Here is a 20,324-nt window from a genome sequence, read left to right as displayed (position 1 = left end):
TTTGTTGCTGTCTTTCTTGAAACTTTGACTCAGCTAAGGGCCAGATTTCTAGGTGCCAGCCTGCATTTCTGTATTTTACTATAGCTCTGCAGCAATTCCACCCATCCAGTCTTCTGGCTAGCTGGAATTTGCCCACTGCTCAAGACCTGCTCAAGATTTTTGTCAAGGCCTTGACCACCACTGTCCCTGGGCAGGGAGACCCAGCCTATCTTCAGCTTCTGGCTTACTCATTCAGCGCGGAGCTCAGGACTGGTGCACCTCCAGCCACTCTTAAGGAGCCCGTAAGCATGGGTTGGTAGGTGACACTGGGCTTTTTGCGTCAGGAAAGACGGGCACGGTTCTTCTGGCCATTCGCAAAGCCCTCTGTCAGCCACACTGGTTTTCCACGGAATAATAAAATTCAGTCTTCCTTCTGTAGTGCCTGTGCACATCTCAAAATCCCAGAAAAAGGCCTTTGAGGCCTTCCTTCAGCAAGAAATCTATTCAGGAGGACAGCTTGTTTGTGAGTATTGACATGTATGAATGCAGCTTGTGCTTGCTCGTGCGAACGCTTTGTTTCCTTGCCCGTGCTTTATCGAATAGCAGTATCGGTAGCATCTTCACACTTTGCTACTCAGCCCCTTCGAGACTAATACATTGGCTGCATATTACTTATCTAGAAATCGTTAAAGGCATAGTGCTCATACCTCAGAAAGCTTGATTTAAACATCTGCTTGAGCTCTAATTGCAGACATAAAGGATAGAAATAGCTCTTTAACGAAGTCACCAGTCTGCCAAATATATTTAAAAGCGTATGTCTGATAGGACATAAGCCAAACAGTATTCCTGTTACTCCTTTATACCTACAGCATAAAAGAGTAGTCTGGTAACAAGTCTTGGTGAGAACATCTTTTCAGCATCCTTCCCAGTATGAACTGGCAGTATGTTCATTCCTCAGCTCCTCCAGGAAGTCACCAGCTCTAATGGTAGCAGTATAGGAGTACCCAAATAAGCAAATAACCTTGTTTTCCAGTAGAAGTCTGGCTATGGGCAGAGGTCTTTATGGGCTGCAGGCTCAAGGGACAGCAAAAGAAGCACTGAGCTTCCCAGCTGCATTGAGCTTTGTGACGCTGTGGCCTAATTACTGCTGGTAGTCAAACATGCCAGCTGATGAAGTTGCTCAGTGACCAGCACTAACTGCAGCTACAGCAGTGGCAGGGGGATTCCCAAATGCTGGGGCAGCCACAGGTGGGTGCATTTTCTCTCTTGCTAAGCAGGAGCAGTAGATGGGATGAGGCCATTAAGATCAAACATTTGGGTCTGAAAGCCTCGCAGATTCCCCTCCTGATGCTTCCCAGCCATTCTGTCTCCCGTGAATGGACGTACTTCTTGCTCTTACACAGGAGCTTGGTGTCCTCCGTGCAGAACCCAGAGGTGGGAGGGGGACTGTGCGCTTGCTCTTGGTGCCTCTCTCAGGTCCTCGCTTGACTTTAAGGAGAATCTGGCTGCCAGTGGCTCCTTGAAGTGTCCCTTCGCAAAAGAAAAGCTCCAGAGCTAGGGCAGGGGAAGATTTGTGTGGAAAAACTATTAATATACATATATATAAAATGTATAAATTTGGGGAATAAAGTTTAGTGCATTTCTTAAATGATAAAAAAATTGAAAACAAAACAAAACAACAATAACAAAAAAAAACCAGTGCAGCAGTATAGGACTTAAAATACTGCATAAATATACTGACAAGATGAGACAAAAAGAAAACAATTTGCATCGTGGTAGTCAATTTATTATGGGATACTTGGCTCCTACGCATAAATTTGAAAGTGAAACGGGATTTGACGACGCCTAGTATTTGCAAAACCGATGGTGCTATGTTGAGCGTGCCTTGGTGGTGGAGCACTCGTCTGAACTCAGCCAGGGACGCTCTGCCTGGTGCTCAGGAGGCCCTCGGTAAGAACAGGCATGTCTACTTGCAGAGAGGACAGCCTAACAAAACAATTAGACTTCAGCCTAACTGACAAAAACCTACTTTAACAGCAAATCGTTTCTGTATGATAGCCTCAGAAGGTACAAGTTATTAGAACCAAGAGAAGATTTGCTTTTTCTTTTTTTCCTTTTTTTTCCCCCCTCCTTATTAAATGCTTAGTCAGTTTAAATTGCTTCAACTACTGGCTATATTTCACCTTGAACATACTTCCCGTTCTCTTCACCCAAGATGAAGCATCTCTGACCTTGTGCTTCTTTTATACAGCATTTCCTTCCTTCCCCGAGGAGAAAGATGAGCTGGGCATTCCTGCGTGACCTGCTGAGTGGAGTGAATAAATATTCAACAGGAATTGGAAGAATCTGGGTAGCAGTTGTGTTCATATTCCGCTTGCTGGTTTATGTTGCGGCTGCAGAAAACATCTGGAAATACGAACACGATGAATTTGAATGCAACATCAAGCAGCCTGGCTGTGAAAATGTTTGCTTTGACCATTTTTTCCCTGTCTCTCACATCAGGCTCTGGGCTTTGCAGTTAATCCTGGTCTCCACCCCTTCGCTCTTGGTTGTTTTCCATGTTGCTTATCGAGAGAACAGAGAAAAAAAGCACAACCAGAAACTTTACAAAAGTCCAGGTGAGATAGATGGTGGATTGCTGTGCACTTACCTTATCAGTCTTGTTTTAAAAGCAGGATTTGAAATAGTTTTTCTCATTCTGTTTTATAAATTGTACAATGGATTCAAAATACCACATCTCGTCAAATGCGACGTGAGACCATGTCCTAATACTGTTGACTGCTATATTTCTAAACCAACTGAGAAGATGATTTTCCTCTATTTTCTGGTGGCAACTTCATGTCTGTGCATTGTATTAAATTTAAGTGAACTGAGTTACCTCATTTGCAAATACTCTGTGAAGTGTTATCTGAAGAGGTACACCAAGAAACATCGAGGCTCAGCAAGCGATTGCCACAAATCAGGAACCATCAGTCACAGGAGAGCAGCAGCTGCAGGACCAGTCCATGACAGCTCCCTGTCCTTGCCTCTGAATGCAGAAGATGGACACGAAAAAATCTCCCCACTGACGTGAAAGATCGGACAACACCTTCCTGTTACACAAGCTGTATCTCGTGAATTGCTCTGTTCCGATCAGTGCTTCACAGAAGTGAAAGGAGAGTTATCTAGGAAGTGTTTTTCCTCTGTTAGTTCCCTCCCTCCGTTACACAAGCAAATAAATCCACTTGCATTATGTATGTCATGCATAAAATTACCTAGATCTGTTCATGTTGAAGCAAAAGGTGAAGAGGCCTGAAAATTCCATGGAGTTTTAATAATATACACAAATGTTTATGATAAATCATACTGAAACAATTGCTCAAACAAATGTGATGTGTTTTGCATATTATACAGAACTGCTTTGTTATAAGCAAAAAGGGGATTTTTATATCCAGAGATGGAAGAACCTGGAATTAAGATACCATTATTATTATAGAACCTGGAATTAAGATACTGGCATGTGGATTTAGCTCCTGGTCACCCACACTGAGCAGGTCCCCAGCCACCACACACGTCGTCTGCCCCAGTGGCTGCGGTGGGTAAGGGAAAAAAATCTTCCACAGTTCTCTAGGATCCAAGCAGAAAAATGTAGACTGTGCAATATAACAAAACGTGGGCCAGTGGTCTTAGCATTCAGTAGCCTGAAACCTGGTCCCTTTGGTAGGGCTGAAAATACCACCGCTCCTTCAGCAGATACCTACTGTTGAAGAACATGGGAAATCTAAAGACACCGCCTCCTGTGGAAACAAAGTAGACAATAATGACTTATTGCCCCCCTAAATTTCAGAACATCTCGAACACTTCGCATCACTGCTCTTTGTTACGGATATAACATGGGCTAACAGGAAAGGGACAGAAATGAGTCTTCTTTTGAACTCAAGGTTTGGAGATGATAGAAATCAATGCCTAAAAAGACTTATTTCAGGCTAGTGTTCTCCTTCCTTTGCTGTGATCAAAGACCTGACATCAGTGCTGAGTCTGATCAAAACACACGCTTTTAGAGAAAAGGCTGCCTGCAATAAGCAGAGCTGCCAGGATGTGGAACTGATTTCATTCCAGGATAAAGAGGAGAAAACAGTAGTGAAAGCACATTAACTGTTTTTTCACTCCAGAAACTCCAGCTGTGGTTACAAAGCATTAATTTTATGAGTATTGGGGCAGCAGTTACAGAATTAACTTTAGGAATTATTGAAGAAATTATGTACTTTTGACGATGATTTTCAAGCTCGTGTGAGTTGGCTCTTTCTTTTTTTTCTTTCTACGATAAACTTGTTTTTATAAGAGGTGAAAATACAATTGCCTCTGCTGAACGTACCGACAGCAGCGTGCCAGATACTAGCTTGCCAGCTTGCGGCCAGTTAAAGTTTTACATCTTGCACGGCGCGGTAGCAGTGTGTCTATCGAGACAACATGCTTTACAGCTCCAAACACTTTCTGTTATGTCTCTACATACGCAGAATGGCTCAGGAGAGGGATGCAATTACAATGTCTTTTACAACTACTGCACAAACCCCATCAAGCACTGCATGAAGCAAAACCATTGCTGATCTGCTCCTTGTAACCGGTACTGCCACCGTTTCCGTAACTGAGAAAGGAAACCAAAATTATCTTATCCTTTTTGTACCCTAGTGCATCATTTCTTAAGACAATGGCAACACTATCAAAATGAAAAATGCTGCCATAAAGACTATTTTGTAATTATCAAGGACAGATTTAAAGATAGCAGATTAATGAAAAAGCTCTTTACTTTTTAAAGCAGGGTTTATTTGAGAGCAAAAGAAGCAAACGCAGCTTAGCTAACAGGTTCCTGATTAAATTTGTCATGTCTTCTAATATAAAAAATATGTTAAGTCAGGGCCTGCAGGGCTTCAGAGCATCCCTCCAAACTCTGCAGCTGGCCAGAACTTCCTGCTTAGACCAAAAATTTTCATGTGATACAAGAACTTTTTTTTAATGCATATACAAGTTTTTAATTCTTGCTAATTCCTATCCTCAACAATCATGAAATGATGAATTATATTCCAGATCATAGTGTTTCAAGTCTTAGAAGATATTTCAGGTTTGATACAACTAGAAATTATTTCTCATCTAAACCACTTTATTCTGAAAAACTATTATGGACCAACTGCGTAAGCCCTGACTCCCTGGTAGCAAACAGCCAAGTGGCTTTTGCATCATCTGCTGCAAAATTAGAGGAGTATTTAGCAGAGCCATTAATGTAAAGGAAACGAGCATCACACAAGGCAGCTCTGCCAGATTTTACTTAACACGAGAACAGGAACTCCTCTACTTTCTGAAGCCTCTCTCTTGTCCAGCATTTGGTCTTTTACTGGTTCCTTTCCTACCCCAGCCCCTTCCCCACCTTTATCACCTTTACATTGCTTCCTCTCTAGGTTAAATCTTCCTCATCTACCCATCTCTGAAGTCATTCATATTTGCATTTTTGGTTCAAATGAGTTTGTAGACTCGAAGCCTAAACTAAAAGGGCACTTTTTTTCCCCTCATATATCAAACTTCCATGCTACCCAGATAAAAATGCCTATTTTTTTTCCATTCAAATGCTGTATTTCTTTCTTTTTAAAGGCTAGATGAACTGTCTCCTTTAACACACAGCAACTGGTACGAAGCTGACCTCAGCCCTTACTGTAATGGAAAAATACCACAACCCCTCCATACACATTCATACAGAAATATTTACCTCATGCATGTTTTAAAACTTCTCTGCAAACATTGAAAAGATCCAAACCTTTAGTAAACCCTGGTGTTCTTTAAAACCCAAGAAATCTTGTCTTGTGAGAAGTAAGTTTAGAAAATTTAGAAAAAGTCATGGGGGAAAAAAATACTTCCCTATTTGCTGGTAATTCCCCCCTCTGTGCCCAGCTCTGGTACCCGCAGCCTCCGCACGCCCCGTGGCTCCCCTGGGGCCTGGTGCCCATGCAGGTGGGATCCTGACCCGGGGCCTCCTGCGGCACAGAAACCATCTGTGAGAGTACAGCCACCTGCTTCTCCTTACCTGAGCTGAAATCTGCTTTTGGTGTTTCTTAAAAGCTTCTCTTCCCAACCATGTAACAGCCATGGGCAGGACGTGCCTGCAGAACAGTCAGGGACCAACAGTCCTCTCCTGTCAAGGACGGCCGTCCCAAAACACGTGAGGACCAACCCACTGCACTCGATTAGGGCTCAGACAGTTTAAGAATTTCTTTTTAGGAACACAGTTAACCACAAGAGAGGCTAATTGCCCATTAAAAGATGTCTTTAGATCACAAAACAGACCGTACTCTGCATCCAGACTCTGATTTGGTTGTTTCCCCAACGGCAACAGCTTCTGTTTCAGTCAGCACAGGCCGGCTGGTGACAAGAGGTTTTAAAGAATGTATCTTGGCTCAAATACCACAGTTCATGGAGGATGGATGGAAAGGAGAAGGAAGGGGGAAGGAGAGAGCAAGAGAGGTAAGGAGAGAGGAAGAGGTTAGAGAAGGACAGAGAGAGGGGAAGAAGAGAGGCAGCGAGAAACAGGGATGGAGAGGGGAGAAGAGAGATGGGGAGGGAGAGAGGAGGCAAGGGGGAAGAAGGGAATGTTCTGGGCACCCCACAGGCTGATGAGGGGTCAGTGGGGTTGGGCTCAGCCACCCCCGGAGCCCTGTCCTGTCCCACGGGCAGGGGTAAGGCCCATGGGGCCCCGAGGGGCAGTCAGCACGCTCGAGCAGGAGGCGTGATACATCACTCACGGTGAAGGCCTAGATGCAAGCACCAAAGGAATTTATTTCATCAGGAACTTTTGCAGGTGGCTTTACCAAACTACAGTACCCTCTGCAGTCCTTGACATCTTAAACCAAACCCTCCCTTCAGTCCCTGTTAAAAGTATACATATATATTTAAAAAAAAAAAAAAGGAAAAAAATACCATACTAGCCTGTTGAACAGGCTGTCAGTACCTGTCTAACAGGGAACGTGCCACGAAGGGCACTGGCTCTGTTGAAACTGGCTACATTGGTCCTCAGAAGTGTGGATTAATCAGGCTAAGAGCTAAACGTTAAAAATGTAAAAAAATTAATTCTCAGAAATTCAGATCAGAAATTACTTCCTGGATGTTTATGACATTGGATTTTTTTCCTTTTTTTGTTTTTTAATAGCATTGTAGTATAACGCTATGTACCTAAATAGTTTTATGCTATTCTCAGGCTAAAAAGTGCAAATGATGCAGTAACTATGACCGGGAACGTTACGGTTGGAAGTATTTTACTTACATAACACAAAAAGGAATTAACAGATCTAAAAAATTAACAATTGTGAGGTCTGTCGACAGTGCCCAGCCAACCACCTGACAGCAGCAGGTCTCACGAGAGGCTCCTGGATCCCTCTCTGGAGGTGCTCTGCCCTCTCCTCCCTGCAGATCCTCTCCTCTCCACAACCCAGCTGCTGCCATCCAGCAGGAGCCCGCTCCAGAAGACCGTGTGCCTACAACCATCTCTCCTAGAGAGAAAACCCAAGCATTTGTTTCACCTCTATCGTTCTCAGATGGCACTTCTGATTTACTGACTTGACGGAGCTAGCTGGTCAGTCACTCGAGAGGGACTGAGAGCTGCAGCAGTAAACGGGCCCTGCTCGAAAGGAAGCCTGTGCTTTGTGGGAGGGCGAGCAAGTAAGCACCGAAAAACAGGAGCTACTCCCAAGGCTGAAATGCTGCCGCCCCTCCGCTTTTTCATACATAATTTTCACTCTCCAAACAAGTCACTTCGTGTTGTTGTAGGAATGTGCCCTCTGAACTGGTATGCAAGTCAACTGTCAAGGAATCCAGGTGAATAGCTTAAAAGCAACGAAGTGTAGCATTTAATGCAAAGCATTACACAGCAAGACAGGTTTATAGAAAAAAAGCAAGCCGATCTCTCCCAAGATAGAGACTATTTTATATTACTGAAGGTAGGTCACATCCAGTAACGAGAATAATCCAAGTAAAATTTTTGGTACCGCACAATCCAGCTGGCTTGTCCCACAGGAGTTAAGCATAATCCTGTCATAAAAACACCACGGCAGATTCCTGGATACCGACAGCTCCCACTACCGCCTTCGCTCTTTTGGTTACTCAGCCAACTGGACACCTGTCGTTTCGGTCAGCAGCAAACAGAGAAATCACTCCAAACCCAGGTGCCTGCTGCGTGCAGCGCTGCTTCCGGGGCTCCTTCCAGTGTGGAAAACACAGAGGTGGCAGAAGTGCTGCCGAGCGCAGCCAGCGAGAGGAAAAGGAGTGCAGGGAGAGCCCGTGCCATCAATAGAGCACAAGCACCTCGGTTATCTGTAAGATCACAACCTCACTTCCCTTTCAGAAAGTGCCTCGTTTATTCAGTTTTTAACGGTATGGCATAAGGACTCACGTATTTTATAGATAGATACCAAAGTGGTATTATCAAAATAAACCATCTGTTTTATAAACCCACTATTTACAGAAACGGTTTCTGAAGGTTTTTTTCTTCTTTCTTTTCTTTTTTCTTTTTTTTTTTTTAACAAAAATTAAACTATACACCAATCTAAGTTACAGAAACAAAAATAACCTTTATAAGATCACATGTATAAAACAAGAAATGAAATGTGATTTTATTTAAGGCAATACTGGGCTACTTCACAAATCACCACCTCAAATATATACACTGCTCCACACTACTAATTTTCTATCACATTCACAACGGATTCTTTAATACCAAATATTGTTTTAAATCTCCAATGTAGCAAACTATTTTTATTCACATTTCCATTTTTATTATGGAATCATAAATGCTTTGTATCCAATTAAAAGCAATGAAAAATGTAGCTATAAGAAAACTATTATATTTATGAGTTAACTACATATGAGTATCATCCATAGATACTGGATGTTAAATTTACAAAAATGAGTGTGTCAGTACGTTTAACCTATGAAATGTTATCTTATCCAGCTCCTCTCCTGTAAATAAATGCTTTATGCAAAATAAACTGGATATGGCAGACTTACCTAGCTTTAGTTCAAAAGGTCTTAATTTAAAATGATTAAAGGACAGTTTTAAAAACTTTATCACTTAGTTACAAATTAAAATTCCGAATATAAATGTGTCATTTAATAGTTTAGACTTACAGACTGCTGGTGGCAGCAAATGATTTACAATAATAAATATATACAAAAAAAAATGTATCTACAAATAAAGAGTACTGTTATACATGAGCAGTGACCTGGTGAAAGATACCAATCACAGACAATTCACAAAGATTTAGTTCATGGAAAGGACAATTTGATAGAAAGTTGAGGTTTTGATCAAGTATTTACAAAGCTGAAGCAATTAGTCTGTTCTTCAAGTCCCATAGGGATAAAAACAAATAAGAAATTTACATGACTGATGCCATGTTTTTTGCTAGATTAGATCACTTCAAAATAAAAAGAGCTCCACAGTTACTAGCATGCTTGATGGCTTCCTATTCAAAATAAATTTTATTACAGATCACGGATACACACACTAGGTTTTCAGTTTTGATTCCCCTTCCTCGTTACCCATAGAAGTTTCTTTTGCAGCTGTAACGTCTGGATTATTCTCCCAATGTCCATCAAGTTTTCTCAAGCTGACGGTAGGTCTCATTTCCTGAAGTTGCTTCAACACGCGCTCAGTGCAGTCTTTAAGAGCCTTGTCTAAAACGATTTTTACATTTTCACTACACTGAAGCTGTGATGGATTGGCAAACTGTACAAGGGTTTCAGTTTCAGAACATGACCAAGTGACATTATTACTTGTTAGGGAGGTCTTCTCGTTAGATTTTCGTAAGTTTGAATGAGATCCTTTTTTGGTTCCGCTGCCATGGTAGTCTCTTTCAGTGTTTTTCTTTTGCTTCACAGCAGACTCTTCAAGGAACTTGAGGAAGGAAACTTCAAAACCCATTGGCTTAAATGAACTCCAGTCGAAAGCTGCAGGTTGCTCTTCAGCTGTTTGAATAGCGACAGCAGTCTCTTCCTCCCTATGCGTGCTACTCACTTCAACTGGCGGTACTTCCTCTGTTTTTTCGGCTCTCCTCCTCTTACTCTGAGACACATTTTTCTCTTTGCTTGCTCTTTTTAAGTTGTTTGATTTTTGCTTCTCTGACGGGCAGGAGTTGGTCTCCTGCGAGTCACTATTTACACTGGAAGAGATTTTTGCTTGGTTTTCAGCACTTGAACAATCCTCATTAATCAGTTTAGTAATGAAGAGTTCTGTCAGTTCGTCCACCTCATCCTTCTCACCTTTTTCACTTTCATTTTGTGGTAACGTAGATGTGCTTGAATCATTATTGCTTGCTAACGAAGTCGGTTCTGCCTCTTTCACGTCGCTTTTTTTATCAGTCTCCTCTTGCTCACAAGGTGTTTCCTTTACCGGTGACACAGAGTGCTTTTTAGATACAATAAGAAGATTTCTGTGTTGTGAAGTAAATGCCTTGGACAATTTGTGACATTTATAATGCCTTATGATGTTACTTTCACTCGTAACCACAGATGAACATCCCTTTATCATACATGGGTACTGAGTTAGAAACCTGCTCGTACATTCCAATAAGGCATCATTTCTTGCCTTTATTGAATACACGTGCTTTCCACGTTTCAGTGAATAAGCCTTATTTTCTTGAATTTGCATTCCTTTTGAGTTTTTGTTTTCTAAGTTAACGTTTTTCTTTCGTTTTGTTTTCACCGACAGCCTGCTACTTTCTTTTCCCGATCTGTTTTTCAATCCTCTCTGTTTGGACTTCAATGGTTTCTCCTGATTTGCTTTGCTGGAGATGTTTTCCTGACCTGGCGTCAGTCTCCTGGGTCTTATTAGGTGATCTTTATGCCTATCATTATGTTTATTAAAAATATGCCTTAGGAGGTTAGACCTAGTAGCATAGATACGGTCGCAGCCTTCACAGTCGCACTTGAATACGCCATCATCTTCTACCTTGTTTGGCCTTATCTTAACACCATGTTCTGTCTCAAGATGTATAATGTAGTTAAAATACGCTGTAAACGAGGACTTACATTGGGACTGATCACAAGAAAACCTTCCCGCCTCTGGAGCTGCTTTCATGCTTCTGATTTCCTCAGGGGTCATGTTATGAAGCTTCATGTAATGCTGTATCAAGCTTGTAACCTCCTGGAATATTCGAGAGCAGTCATTCACCTCACACCTGAATTCCCTGACAGTGGGTTTGGTTTCAGCCTCTTCGCGGTCCTCCTTACCCGGCTCGTTCTCCTCCTCCACTTCAGCAGAGAAGGCAGGAAGGTCTGACTTGTGCACAGCCTGGTAATGAAGAATTAGGTTTTGCTGAATCGTAAACGCTGCGAAGCAGCCCTGATGGACGCATCGGTACGGTCTGTAAGGACTGTATCTGGTAGGAAACTCCAGAGACTTTGCTACGGGCTTCCGACGTTTTCTCTCCTCTTTTTCCTTCCTGTGCCTCCTAACTTTGCGTACTTTTGACTGTGCCTGGGTATTACCAAAAGCACCTGCGTTATGCTGCTCAGGCTGAACGGAAACCACCTGGGGAGGTTTTTCCAGTCTTTCAGGAATACTTTTTTCTGGTAGTAATTTTTCTAAGACCTTCACAGGCTCTACAGCTTCCTTTATCTGAGCTTCTTTGACCAACGGAGCTGGAGTTTTGTTTTCTATTATTAGTGTCTGCACATTTTTTATTTCAACAGAGCGCGGGGCTGCGTTTGCAGTTTCATTTTGAGGTCTTCTGCCATAAGGCCTTTTAATTTTTAATTTTACCATCTCCTCTGTTGTAAAATGATGTACAAGCTGGCAGTGTGCTCGGAGGTTAGAGTTTCTTGTGAATGTTTTTGGACAGCTAGCGACAACACATTTAAAAGGAGCATACTTCAGTTGATGTTTCTTAATTTCGAGTATCATTTCTGCAGTGTACTGATGAACCTTGCCATAGTGTTTAAATAATGCATCTTTTGTCATAGCGCTGTAATTGCAGCCTTGGTCCTGACACACAAAAGGCTTATTAACTTTATCACTAAAGTGAATGTGACTTGTTTCTGAAGCTGTCTGGACCAGGGGTTTACTTTCAGTTGATACAACAGGAACTGCTGGTGCTAGTGTATCTGCTGGAGGACACTGGGAAACACTCTCAGAGACCTGGATGGATGAGTCATTTTCTAGTTTCAATTTTTGCAAGCCCTCCAAAATTTCCAGTATTTGAGTATCATCTTTTTGAGATGTTTCAGACTGAGTAGAGTTGCTCTTTGCAGCAGTGGCATTGCCTGCATGCACTGCAAACTGTGCGTGAGTGGGTAACATTACACTATTTGAAGAATTTCCTGAAGAAGTCTGTGCATTACTTACTTGCAAGTTCTGTCCCGAAGCAGTGCCAGTATCCTGAAATTCTGTTTTCACCTCAAGTATCTGTGAGTTCATGGCCGTTTTAATTATTTCAAGGGTTTTTTCAAAATTCTGGATAACGTTGTCTTCTGAAATCTGTTCCTCCGAATTTGTCTGCGCACACGAATTTACAGCCACCATTTGGGAATCCCCATTTTCAGTTTTTACTGTTAATGTTGTATGAGTATCGAGATTTGTTTTGAAGTTCTCTTTGATACTGGCCATGAATAATTGATTGTCAGCATTACCGAGTTTCTGTGTGAGATTTTCCACTGCTGCTTGAGAGTCGCAATTTGCCAGCAAGTTGGACTGAAAATTATCACCCTGTATTTGCACATTTCCGTCACTGCTTTTGGTTAGAAGTCCCATTGTTGTTACATTATTTACTGCTACTTTCTGTGCTGTGTTAGGTGCAAGCAAGGGTGTAGTTGCTTTTCTCTTCCTCTTTGAAGCACTGGTTCCCTTCTTATTTGAGTTACTCGATCCTGAATTATTGGGACTATTTATAACTGAAACTCGTGAAGTGTTCCCTGCAAAGGTTTGTGCTGCTGCAACAGCATTAGGAAGTGAGCTAGAACATAAGCCATTTTCAACTGTCTTCAGCATTGAGTCATCTGTTGCAAAACCAGGCAAACTCTTGCACTCATTTATTGAAGGTATTTTGGCATTGAGGGTCCTGTTTTGGTCTGTTAGCAGGGTACCGGGGTTGCAGACTGTCTGCAACAGAGGTGACGCGGTTGAATTGGGGAGAACAGCTGCATTTATTTGAGTTGTACCAGTGACACAACTTGTTGTAACTACATGTGGAAGTACTTCTGTGTTATCAAAGGTACTTGAGATGCCTGCAGTTTCCAAGGCTTGTTTTATAATTTGATTCCCTTCCTCATTTCCACTGGTATTAAAGTTAGTCACATTGGCCCGTGGAAACATAGTCTGCAATAAGGCTGTGGAACGATTTTCAGCTGCAAGCAACTGCAGGAACGATGGATCCTTAAAACACGATTCTGGATTGAAGGTTGACTCCTGCGGCTGCTGCAAGCTTAATGAATTTGAAGAAAGAATCATACTGGCAAGCAAAGACTGTCCATTAGCCTGCAGAGCTTCCGCAGAGATTTCTGACCCTTCCAGAGGCTTACAGTAAGACCTTTTGGATAAGTGACCACCAAGTGATCTAGGATTAGTAAAAACTCTGAAGCACCTACTACAGATAAATTTGCCGTCCCTAATTATTGCTGGCCATTTTGCCCGCTTATTATGTTTTGGCTTCCTTTCTTTCCCATTTGGACCCCGGCCACGGTCCTTTTTTACCTTTTCTGAAGCTGGATGTTGAGAACCAGTTTCATTAAAATTATTTTCATTACTCACTCGCGCGGGAAACAGTTGATCAACAGTTTCTTCTTTTGGGAAAGCAGAACTAGTGTTTCCTTCTAGTTGAGACGAAAAGTTACTTGAATTATTTTCCAGTTGTGAGAAGACTGAAGTTGGGGCATTCTCTGCTGGTGAAGGAAAGAGAGACATAGGACCATTTTCTGCGGGCAAAGGAAGAAAAGGATCTGAACCACCATCAATATTCAGAGGCATAACTGTTTTTGCCAGATCTTCCAACTGGGAAGGTAAAGCTGCACCAGACAGATTTTCCATTTGCGAACACAAAACACTTTCAGGCTCACTTTTAATACGAGTAGGCAAACTTGGATTCATGACGCTTTCCACTACAGGCAGCATAGGATTAGCCAGATTTTCTAAGTGGGTTGGGAACAGCGTACTTGAGGCATGCTGCACTTGACTGGAACAGCTGGGATTCAAATTGGTTTTGTTCTGTGCAGTAAAAGCAGCACCACTGGGATTGCCTGCTTGTGGTGGCATCAGATAGACGATCTTCCCATCATTTGCCACATTTGGTAAATTGCTGGATTTCCGTGGTTTCTTATTTTTACGTTGCATTTTAAAAGCAGCGTATTGATCGGGGTGTGCTGCCTTCATATGCTTGCCAATGCTCTGTGATGAGTTGTATGTTCGAGTGCACCCCTCGACCTGACAATTAAATTTCTGAACTGGGGCTGCTGGTGACGCAGCTGGAACTAAAGAACTATTTATGTTAGGCTGTGATGGAATAAACGTAATACTTTCTAAAGTTTTTAGAGGCAGGTTATATAGATTAGCTGCAGCTTTAATACTGTCTTCAATTTCAAGCTTGGAAATGGGTACACTGTTTCGGTATCCTGCCTGATTCTGCACGCTGAAGGGATTTACAATGCTCACTTGCCTTTCTAAGCTTTTGGATTCAAGGGCTTCTGGTTTTAGTGTGTCTGAACTCACAGAAATATTTTGAATGTTCTGGGACTGACTGAGACAATTCTCTTCCTTTCTCTCTTGGAAAACTGGAAGACAAGAATCAACTGGTGCGCACAATTGCTGGGCTCCAGGTTTAGTGGTATCTACTTTACTGGTAGTAGCAGCCAATTTACCTCTTTTTACAAAGTTTTCTCGGACCTTCTGGTTAACAGCAGGCACCTTAACACTGCTTGCTGGAGCTGTTACTTCTGTCTTCACTGAACCTGCAGCAGACTGCTCTGGACCAGCATTTGGCAAGGAATCACTCTGCCGCAGAACACTTGCAGGTGCACTTACACTTTCATTCCCTATGGGTTCTGCTTTGATTGGATTCCAGACATTGTTTTCTCCTTCAGTAAAACCACTACGGTTGTCAGCTGGAGCAGATGTCAACTCCTCTTTAACAGCAACTCCAACAGTACTTTCATTAGCATTACAAGGTTGACCAAGATCAGATGGATTAGTCTGGCCTTCGGGCTGCTGCACTTTTTCAGGCTGTTTGTTGTGATCTTCAACGTGCTTTTCCAGTTCGTTCTGGGAACGGTACACTTTTCCACAGCCTGTGAATTTGCAGGTATAGGTATTATAGTGTTGTGCTTCGTGATCATACAGTAAATAGGCTTCAGAAAACACTCTGCCACATTTAGGAAACATACACTTTGCTCTGAAGACTTGATGCTCCTTCCTGTGAGTCAGCAGCTCAGCGTAACTGTTGAAACCAGCCTTACATTTCATCTGTATGCAGATGTAAGGCTTGCTGCCACAGTGCATTTGTAAATGATCATTCAGGTGAGTAACACTTACAAAATGTCGCCTACAGTACTGGCAAATCACTTTTTTGCTTTGCATTTCAAGAAAACGCTTCGCTTCCTCATTATCTTTATGCCCCTTTGCATGTGCTATTAGATTTTTAAAATACTTAAAGCCTTTTTTGCAAAATGTTACAGGGCAAGTAAATTCATTAACAGGTAGTGGCTTTTGAACTGGCACTATCTCTGGTACATACGGTTTATCTTTGTCATCATTTTCATCATCGGAGCCGTCATTATCATTGAACACAATGAAGTCTGTTGAATAGAGACTGTTCTTTTTAATGGGTCGCTGCTCCTGTTTGGATACAGAATCAGTTTTCTGATTCTCATTGGCAGTTGCTACTTTTGGAGGCCTTCCCAATCTTCTCAGTGGTTTCATAGCAGCCAGTCTCTCTTTGCTGGATTTTTTAACATGCAAAGTTACATGGGGAACAAAGTTTTCTTTAGAATTAAAATTTTGGGCACAAATAGGGCAACTGTAAATTCCATCTTTATAATGTTTCTGCGCATGCCTAACTATTCTATGACCTAGGAATTCTTTGTCGCATAACACACAATACTGCATATAAGCTTGCCAATTCCTAAATCTAGCTGATATGAACCCCCGCTCTCTGAGTTTTTTAATTTCTCTCTTTTTCTGCTTTTCATCTCTGATACCCTTAAGAAGGCTTGTAGCTTCATCAAAACTGCCAGCAAGCCCATTCACAGAAGTTTCTTTAGTCTCTTCTTGGCAATCCTCAACCTTCTCATAAACTTCGCTGTCGTTAAGTTCGTCTATTGATGACACAATCGATGCCTCCTCTCCCATCAATGCCAGACACTGACGCTTTAGAGTTTTCCAGTCCCAGAATTCAGGATCAAAAGGCCACTGAGTTTTCAGTACAAGTAAGAGCTCACAGCGCAAGGAATTTGGTATTGGAAGATTCTCTTCATCGTACTTCTGGTCAGGCTGATTATACAGCATTTCAACAGCATAATATGCATCCACAGTGGGTTCGAGAAGAAATTCACTCAGCTGACAAGCACGTTTAACCTCCAAATCATCTGGAAGCAGACAGGAGATAGTCTTGCAAATAGATATCTTGACATCTGTATTTTCACTGGATTCCAAGCGCAAGGCTTTCACGCACAATTCAATGCAGGTTGCAAGTCCAGCACCATCAATCTGTAAAGCAAGATTAAACTTAGTAAGTCAGCTGATCATAACTCTTCTTATATTTGTAAATAAAAGGTATCATTATTCAATCCTCAGTGTCAGGAAAATACACTTGGAGCTTATAGAATAATTTTTAATTTAAGAAACATAGTGGTTTATCTTTAGATGCTATTCTTTAAGTTATGTCATTTGTCTTCATGCTGCTATAAACAGTGAAAGTTTTCATACAACTAAAATACTTATCAATTTTATGCTCTGCCTAGTTTGATGACTTTTGGCTTGTATGGTAGAGGTGTTCAGTTTATATTAGAGCAATGCTGAGACTTTTCCATAAAATAAAACCTGCCAGTTGTGATACAGTTATTTGAGATACGCTTCTATGGAGCACTAAGTTAAGACTGGGTAAAATTAAATGATAAAAAGTGCTACAGCTACAGTAAGAGAAGCGCAAGATTTTCAAAAAGCTCTGTAATTTGGAAATCCTTTAAGGTGTAAGGGTTTATTTTTGTTTATAAAGATTATACCACTTCAAAATCAACTGACTGTAATTGAACACAAGGGTTCATTCCAACTGAAAGTAATAAGTATAGTTAAATGTTTCATCATTTAAATGTTTCAAAGCTCATGTAGATAGCCCGTTCTCATTTATACCCTCCAGCAGAGAAAATTACATTTATGTTCGCTTTACACTTCCTCTATGCTGCCAACGATGCATAGAGAGGCCACAGTATACATGAGAATAAAGTCAAGTGAATTTATGAATGCACAGGTCTACTACCCATATGGTCTCAAATTTCAGTCATCGGTAAAATAACCTACAGTTCACTAGGGAAAAATCAGTATGGCATGGAGCAGACAGCTCTTAATAACACAAGCCTTTGCAAAAATCATCTCCCCACACTCCAATTTAGTTCAGGTCTTGAGGAAGATCATCTTTAAGATTAGAAGCCCATGATTAGCCATGCCAGAACACTGTAGAAGGAAAAAAGCAATTTTCATACTTAGACTATATAGAATTACAGAAATCCCCCAACTGAAAACTTTTGGAAGAGTTAAACTTAGCTATAAACATGAAATAATGCAACTACTGATAGGAAACTAGGAAAATAAGATAAAAACTGAGATATATGAACTGAGTTTTTAATGCAACACTGGATCTAAGTCCACAAAAGGTAAGTACTGCATTTACCCAAACAAACTGTATTCTTTGTGGGACACTGATTTTTTTTTCCTTTTTTGACAATTATCTTATATATTAATATAGAGCCTTCATTTAGTCTCCATCTTTTAAAATATTTGAAATATGGAAAATAATGAAGGGGAATATTAGGACCTGGCAAAAGAAAATAGCTTAGAGAATACAGACAACTGCAGAATTCTACAACTTCACCTTTACATTTTACTTCATCTCAGTCATGGCATCCAGATCTTTTGTTTATCCCCACTTTTTTTTTTTTCATTCCAAAGGAACAATGAGTTCTAATGATTTAAAATGAATCAACTCAGAGTTTACCTACACATGGAGGTTGCTATGGTCTTTCCTAAAACCAATTATGATTGCTCCACAGCTGATTCTATACAAAGACACTGCATGTCTAAAAGCAGCTATCATTAATTTTCCTGCTTACAGTTCCGTTTAAAGTCCCATCAAAATATTCTTTCAGGAGTGTCCTTACCTCTGAATTAATTACTTTAATCAGGAAGAAAATGTGATAAACAGTCTTAGTTAACACAGAAAGTTGACGACATCTCTCTAGATACACTTGAATAGAAGGCTCTACCCTTTGCTGCAGTTTACTCCAGAAAAGAGTCAGTTCCCTAGAACAAGAGAACAATATTTCAAGGCCAGCAACACAACCACTAATCTGATCAGAAGAAATGCAAGGTTGAGAACAGTATCTATTTTGTGTTTGGGAAAATAAAAATATGAATTTATTCACACCTTATCTTATAGAGAAAAGCTTTTATACTCACATGATTAATACTTAACTTTCAAAACTATCACAATGACTCAATTCCAGAAGAACAGATCAGAAGAAAATCAGTAATGCCACATATCATGCTACAGAATTTGCAGACTCATGATGTTGTCTTGAAAAACATCTTGCAAAGTAGTTTATTCTTTACTAAGTGGAATTTTATGCTTCTGTATTCTTAGTAATAACTAACAGCTATAAGAGGATGGCTTTTCTCTGTGGTACCAACATTTTTCTTGATCTGCTCTAAGAGCTGAAATTTACTGTGATTTAGTGAGAAATTAGTCAGAAAAGACAAAACAGTAATACTGTATCTACATTAACTCACTACTTCACCCCTGACATTATACATTTCCTAAATAATAGGCCCTCCTTAGGTGCAAATAGCAAAGAGCATTTAGTATCATAGAATGGTGTAACCCCCAAAACTTTCGTATTATCTGTTAATGCAAAATCCTGCATTAACAGATGCTCTACTGCTGCTGCACGAGGAAAAGAGGTGCGCAAACAGAGCATAGCAAATCCTTCAGGAACTGTACAGGTTTGGAAACACAACCACGCTGTTAGCAGATGGGAGCTCAGACTAGCAGCTCCAGTATCTGCCAACATAGACCAGTTATTTGTTCCCACATCACTGAAAGCAAGCCCTAATATCAATAAATATTTTCATCTAGCTATTTACTCCAGTTATAGAGTGAACAGCACCTCCTTTTCCAGAAGTTTGACAGAGGAAGAAATATTGTGTTATGAAATAAGGACAGAAGGGAAAAGTACTTATGTGTTAAATTCATCATAATGCTGACTAGCTGCCTATAGATATTAAATTCCTCATTTCTACAACACAAGATTATTGTCAAGAAAAATGATTAGTCAGCTACTAGTATTTGTTAATGCCTCCTCATACAGTACAGCCTTCAACCTTCCATAATGGAAGCTAATCTTATCAAAATCTTTTTTTTTTTTTCTTTAGTCATAGACTGGATTGGATTTTAAGTGACCTTAGAGGTCATTTAATTCCAACTTCCTTGGTATGGGCAGGGACACCTCCCACCAGCCCAGGTTGCCCAAAGCCCCATCCAACCTGGCCTTGAACACCTCCAGGGATGGGGCATCCACAGCTTCTCTGGGCAACCTGTGCCAGGGCCTCACCACCCTCTGAGAAAAAAAAATTCTTCCTAACATCTAATCTAAATCTACCCTCTTTTAGTTTAAAACCATTACTCCTTGTCCTCTCCTTACACTCCCTGACAAAGAGTCCCTCAACAGCCTCCTGTAGGCCCCCTTCAGGTATTGCAAAGTTGCTATAAGCTCTCCCTGAAGCCTTCTCCTCTCCAAGCTTTTTTTTTTTTTTTTTTAATTTAAACTTTCCAACAGCATTATCTCCTTCCTGTTTAGCTCAGATTTTATCAGATAAAGAATGTTAACCTATGGCTTAAGCATCACTTCTATCTTCCCAAAATATTTTGTTGTTGTTGCATTACACATAAAACAATATCCAAACTCACCAGGCACAGTACATCTCTCCTTGCTGCAGTTGGCGAGACAAAAATGCTGCACATAAAATTAGAGCACTTTTTTCATCTCCATCAGATTCTAGGTTACAGATCATTTCTAGAGCATCTTTGCAATCTACTTCTGCAATCTGGGAGGAAAGAAAACAAGACCAAGACTAA

The 20,324-nt window shown here is 40.9% G+C and overlaps 2 protein-coding genes across 3 annotated transcripts in view; one reads left to right on the top strand and one right to left on the bottom strand.

Annotated features, from left to right (window-relative positions):
• The first annotated feature begins 2,257 nt into the window (after positions 1-2,257).
• GJB7 (gap junction protein beta 7) lies at positions 2,258-8,381 on the top strand. Its single transcript, XM_035559471.2, has 2 exons — positions 2,258-2,951; positions 8,245-8,381. Exons 1-2 carry the CDS (start codon positions 2,258-2,260, stop codon positions 8,379-8,381), a joined length of 831 nt encoding a protein of 276 aa, XP_035415364.1.
• Positions 7,949-20,324, bottom strand: part of ZNF292 (zinc finger protein 292) — a 60,052-nt gene continuing 47,676 nt past the window's right edge. Inside the window, exons 6-8 of one of the 2 annotated variants that reach the window (XM_035559467.2) lie at positions 20,157-20,293; positions 18,352-18,493; positions 7,949-16,684 (exon numbers count right to left, since the gene is read on the bottom strand). In XM_035559467.2, coding sequence (XP_035415360.1) covers positions 9,500-16,684; positions 18,352-18,493; positions 20,157-20,293 — 7,464 coding nt within the window. In that variant the 3' untranslated portion in view covers positions 7,949-9,499. The remainder of the gene's footprint in view (positions 16,685-18,351; positions 18,494-20,156; positions 20,294-20,324) is intronic. The other variant, XM_050709728.1, reaches the window with a different exon arrangement.

This window comes from Cygnus atratus, chromosome 3 (assembly GCF_013377495.2).
Source record: "Cygnus atratus isolate AKBS03 ecotype Queensland, Australia chromosome 3, CAtr_DNAZoo_HiC_assembly, whole genome shotgun sequence".
Classification (NCBI taxonomy): domain Eukaryota; kingdom Metazoa; phylum Chordata; class Aves; order Anseriformes; family Anatidae; genus Cygnus; species Cygnus atratus.
This window is presented reverse-complemented; position numbering and strand designations above follow the sequence as displayed.

Bases quoted from the DNA above. Each gene is read 5' to 3' on its own strand.
- GJB7 (XM_035559471.2), top strand. From the start codon at position 2,258: ATGAGCTGGGCATTCCTGCGTGACCTGCTGAGTGGAGTGAATAAATAT. The intron at 2,952-8,244 runs GTCACAGGAGAG...TGCCGAGCGCAG, and splicing joins CCACAAATCAGGAACCATCA to CCAGCGAGAGGAAAAGGAGT.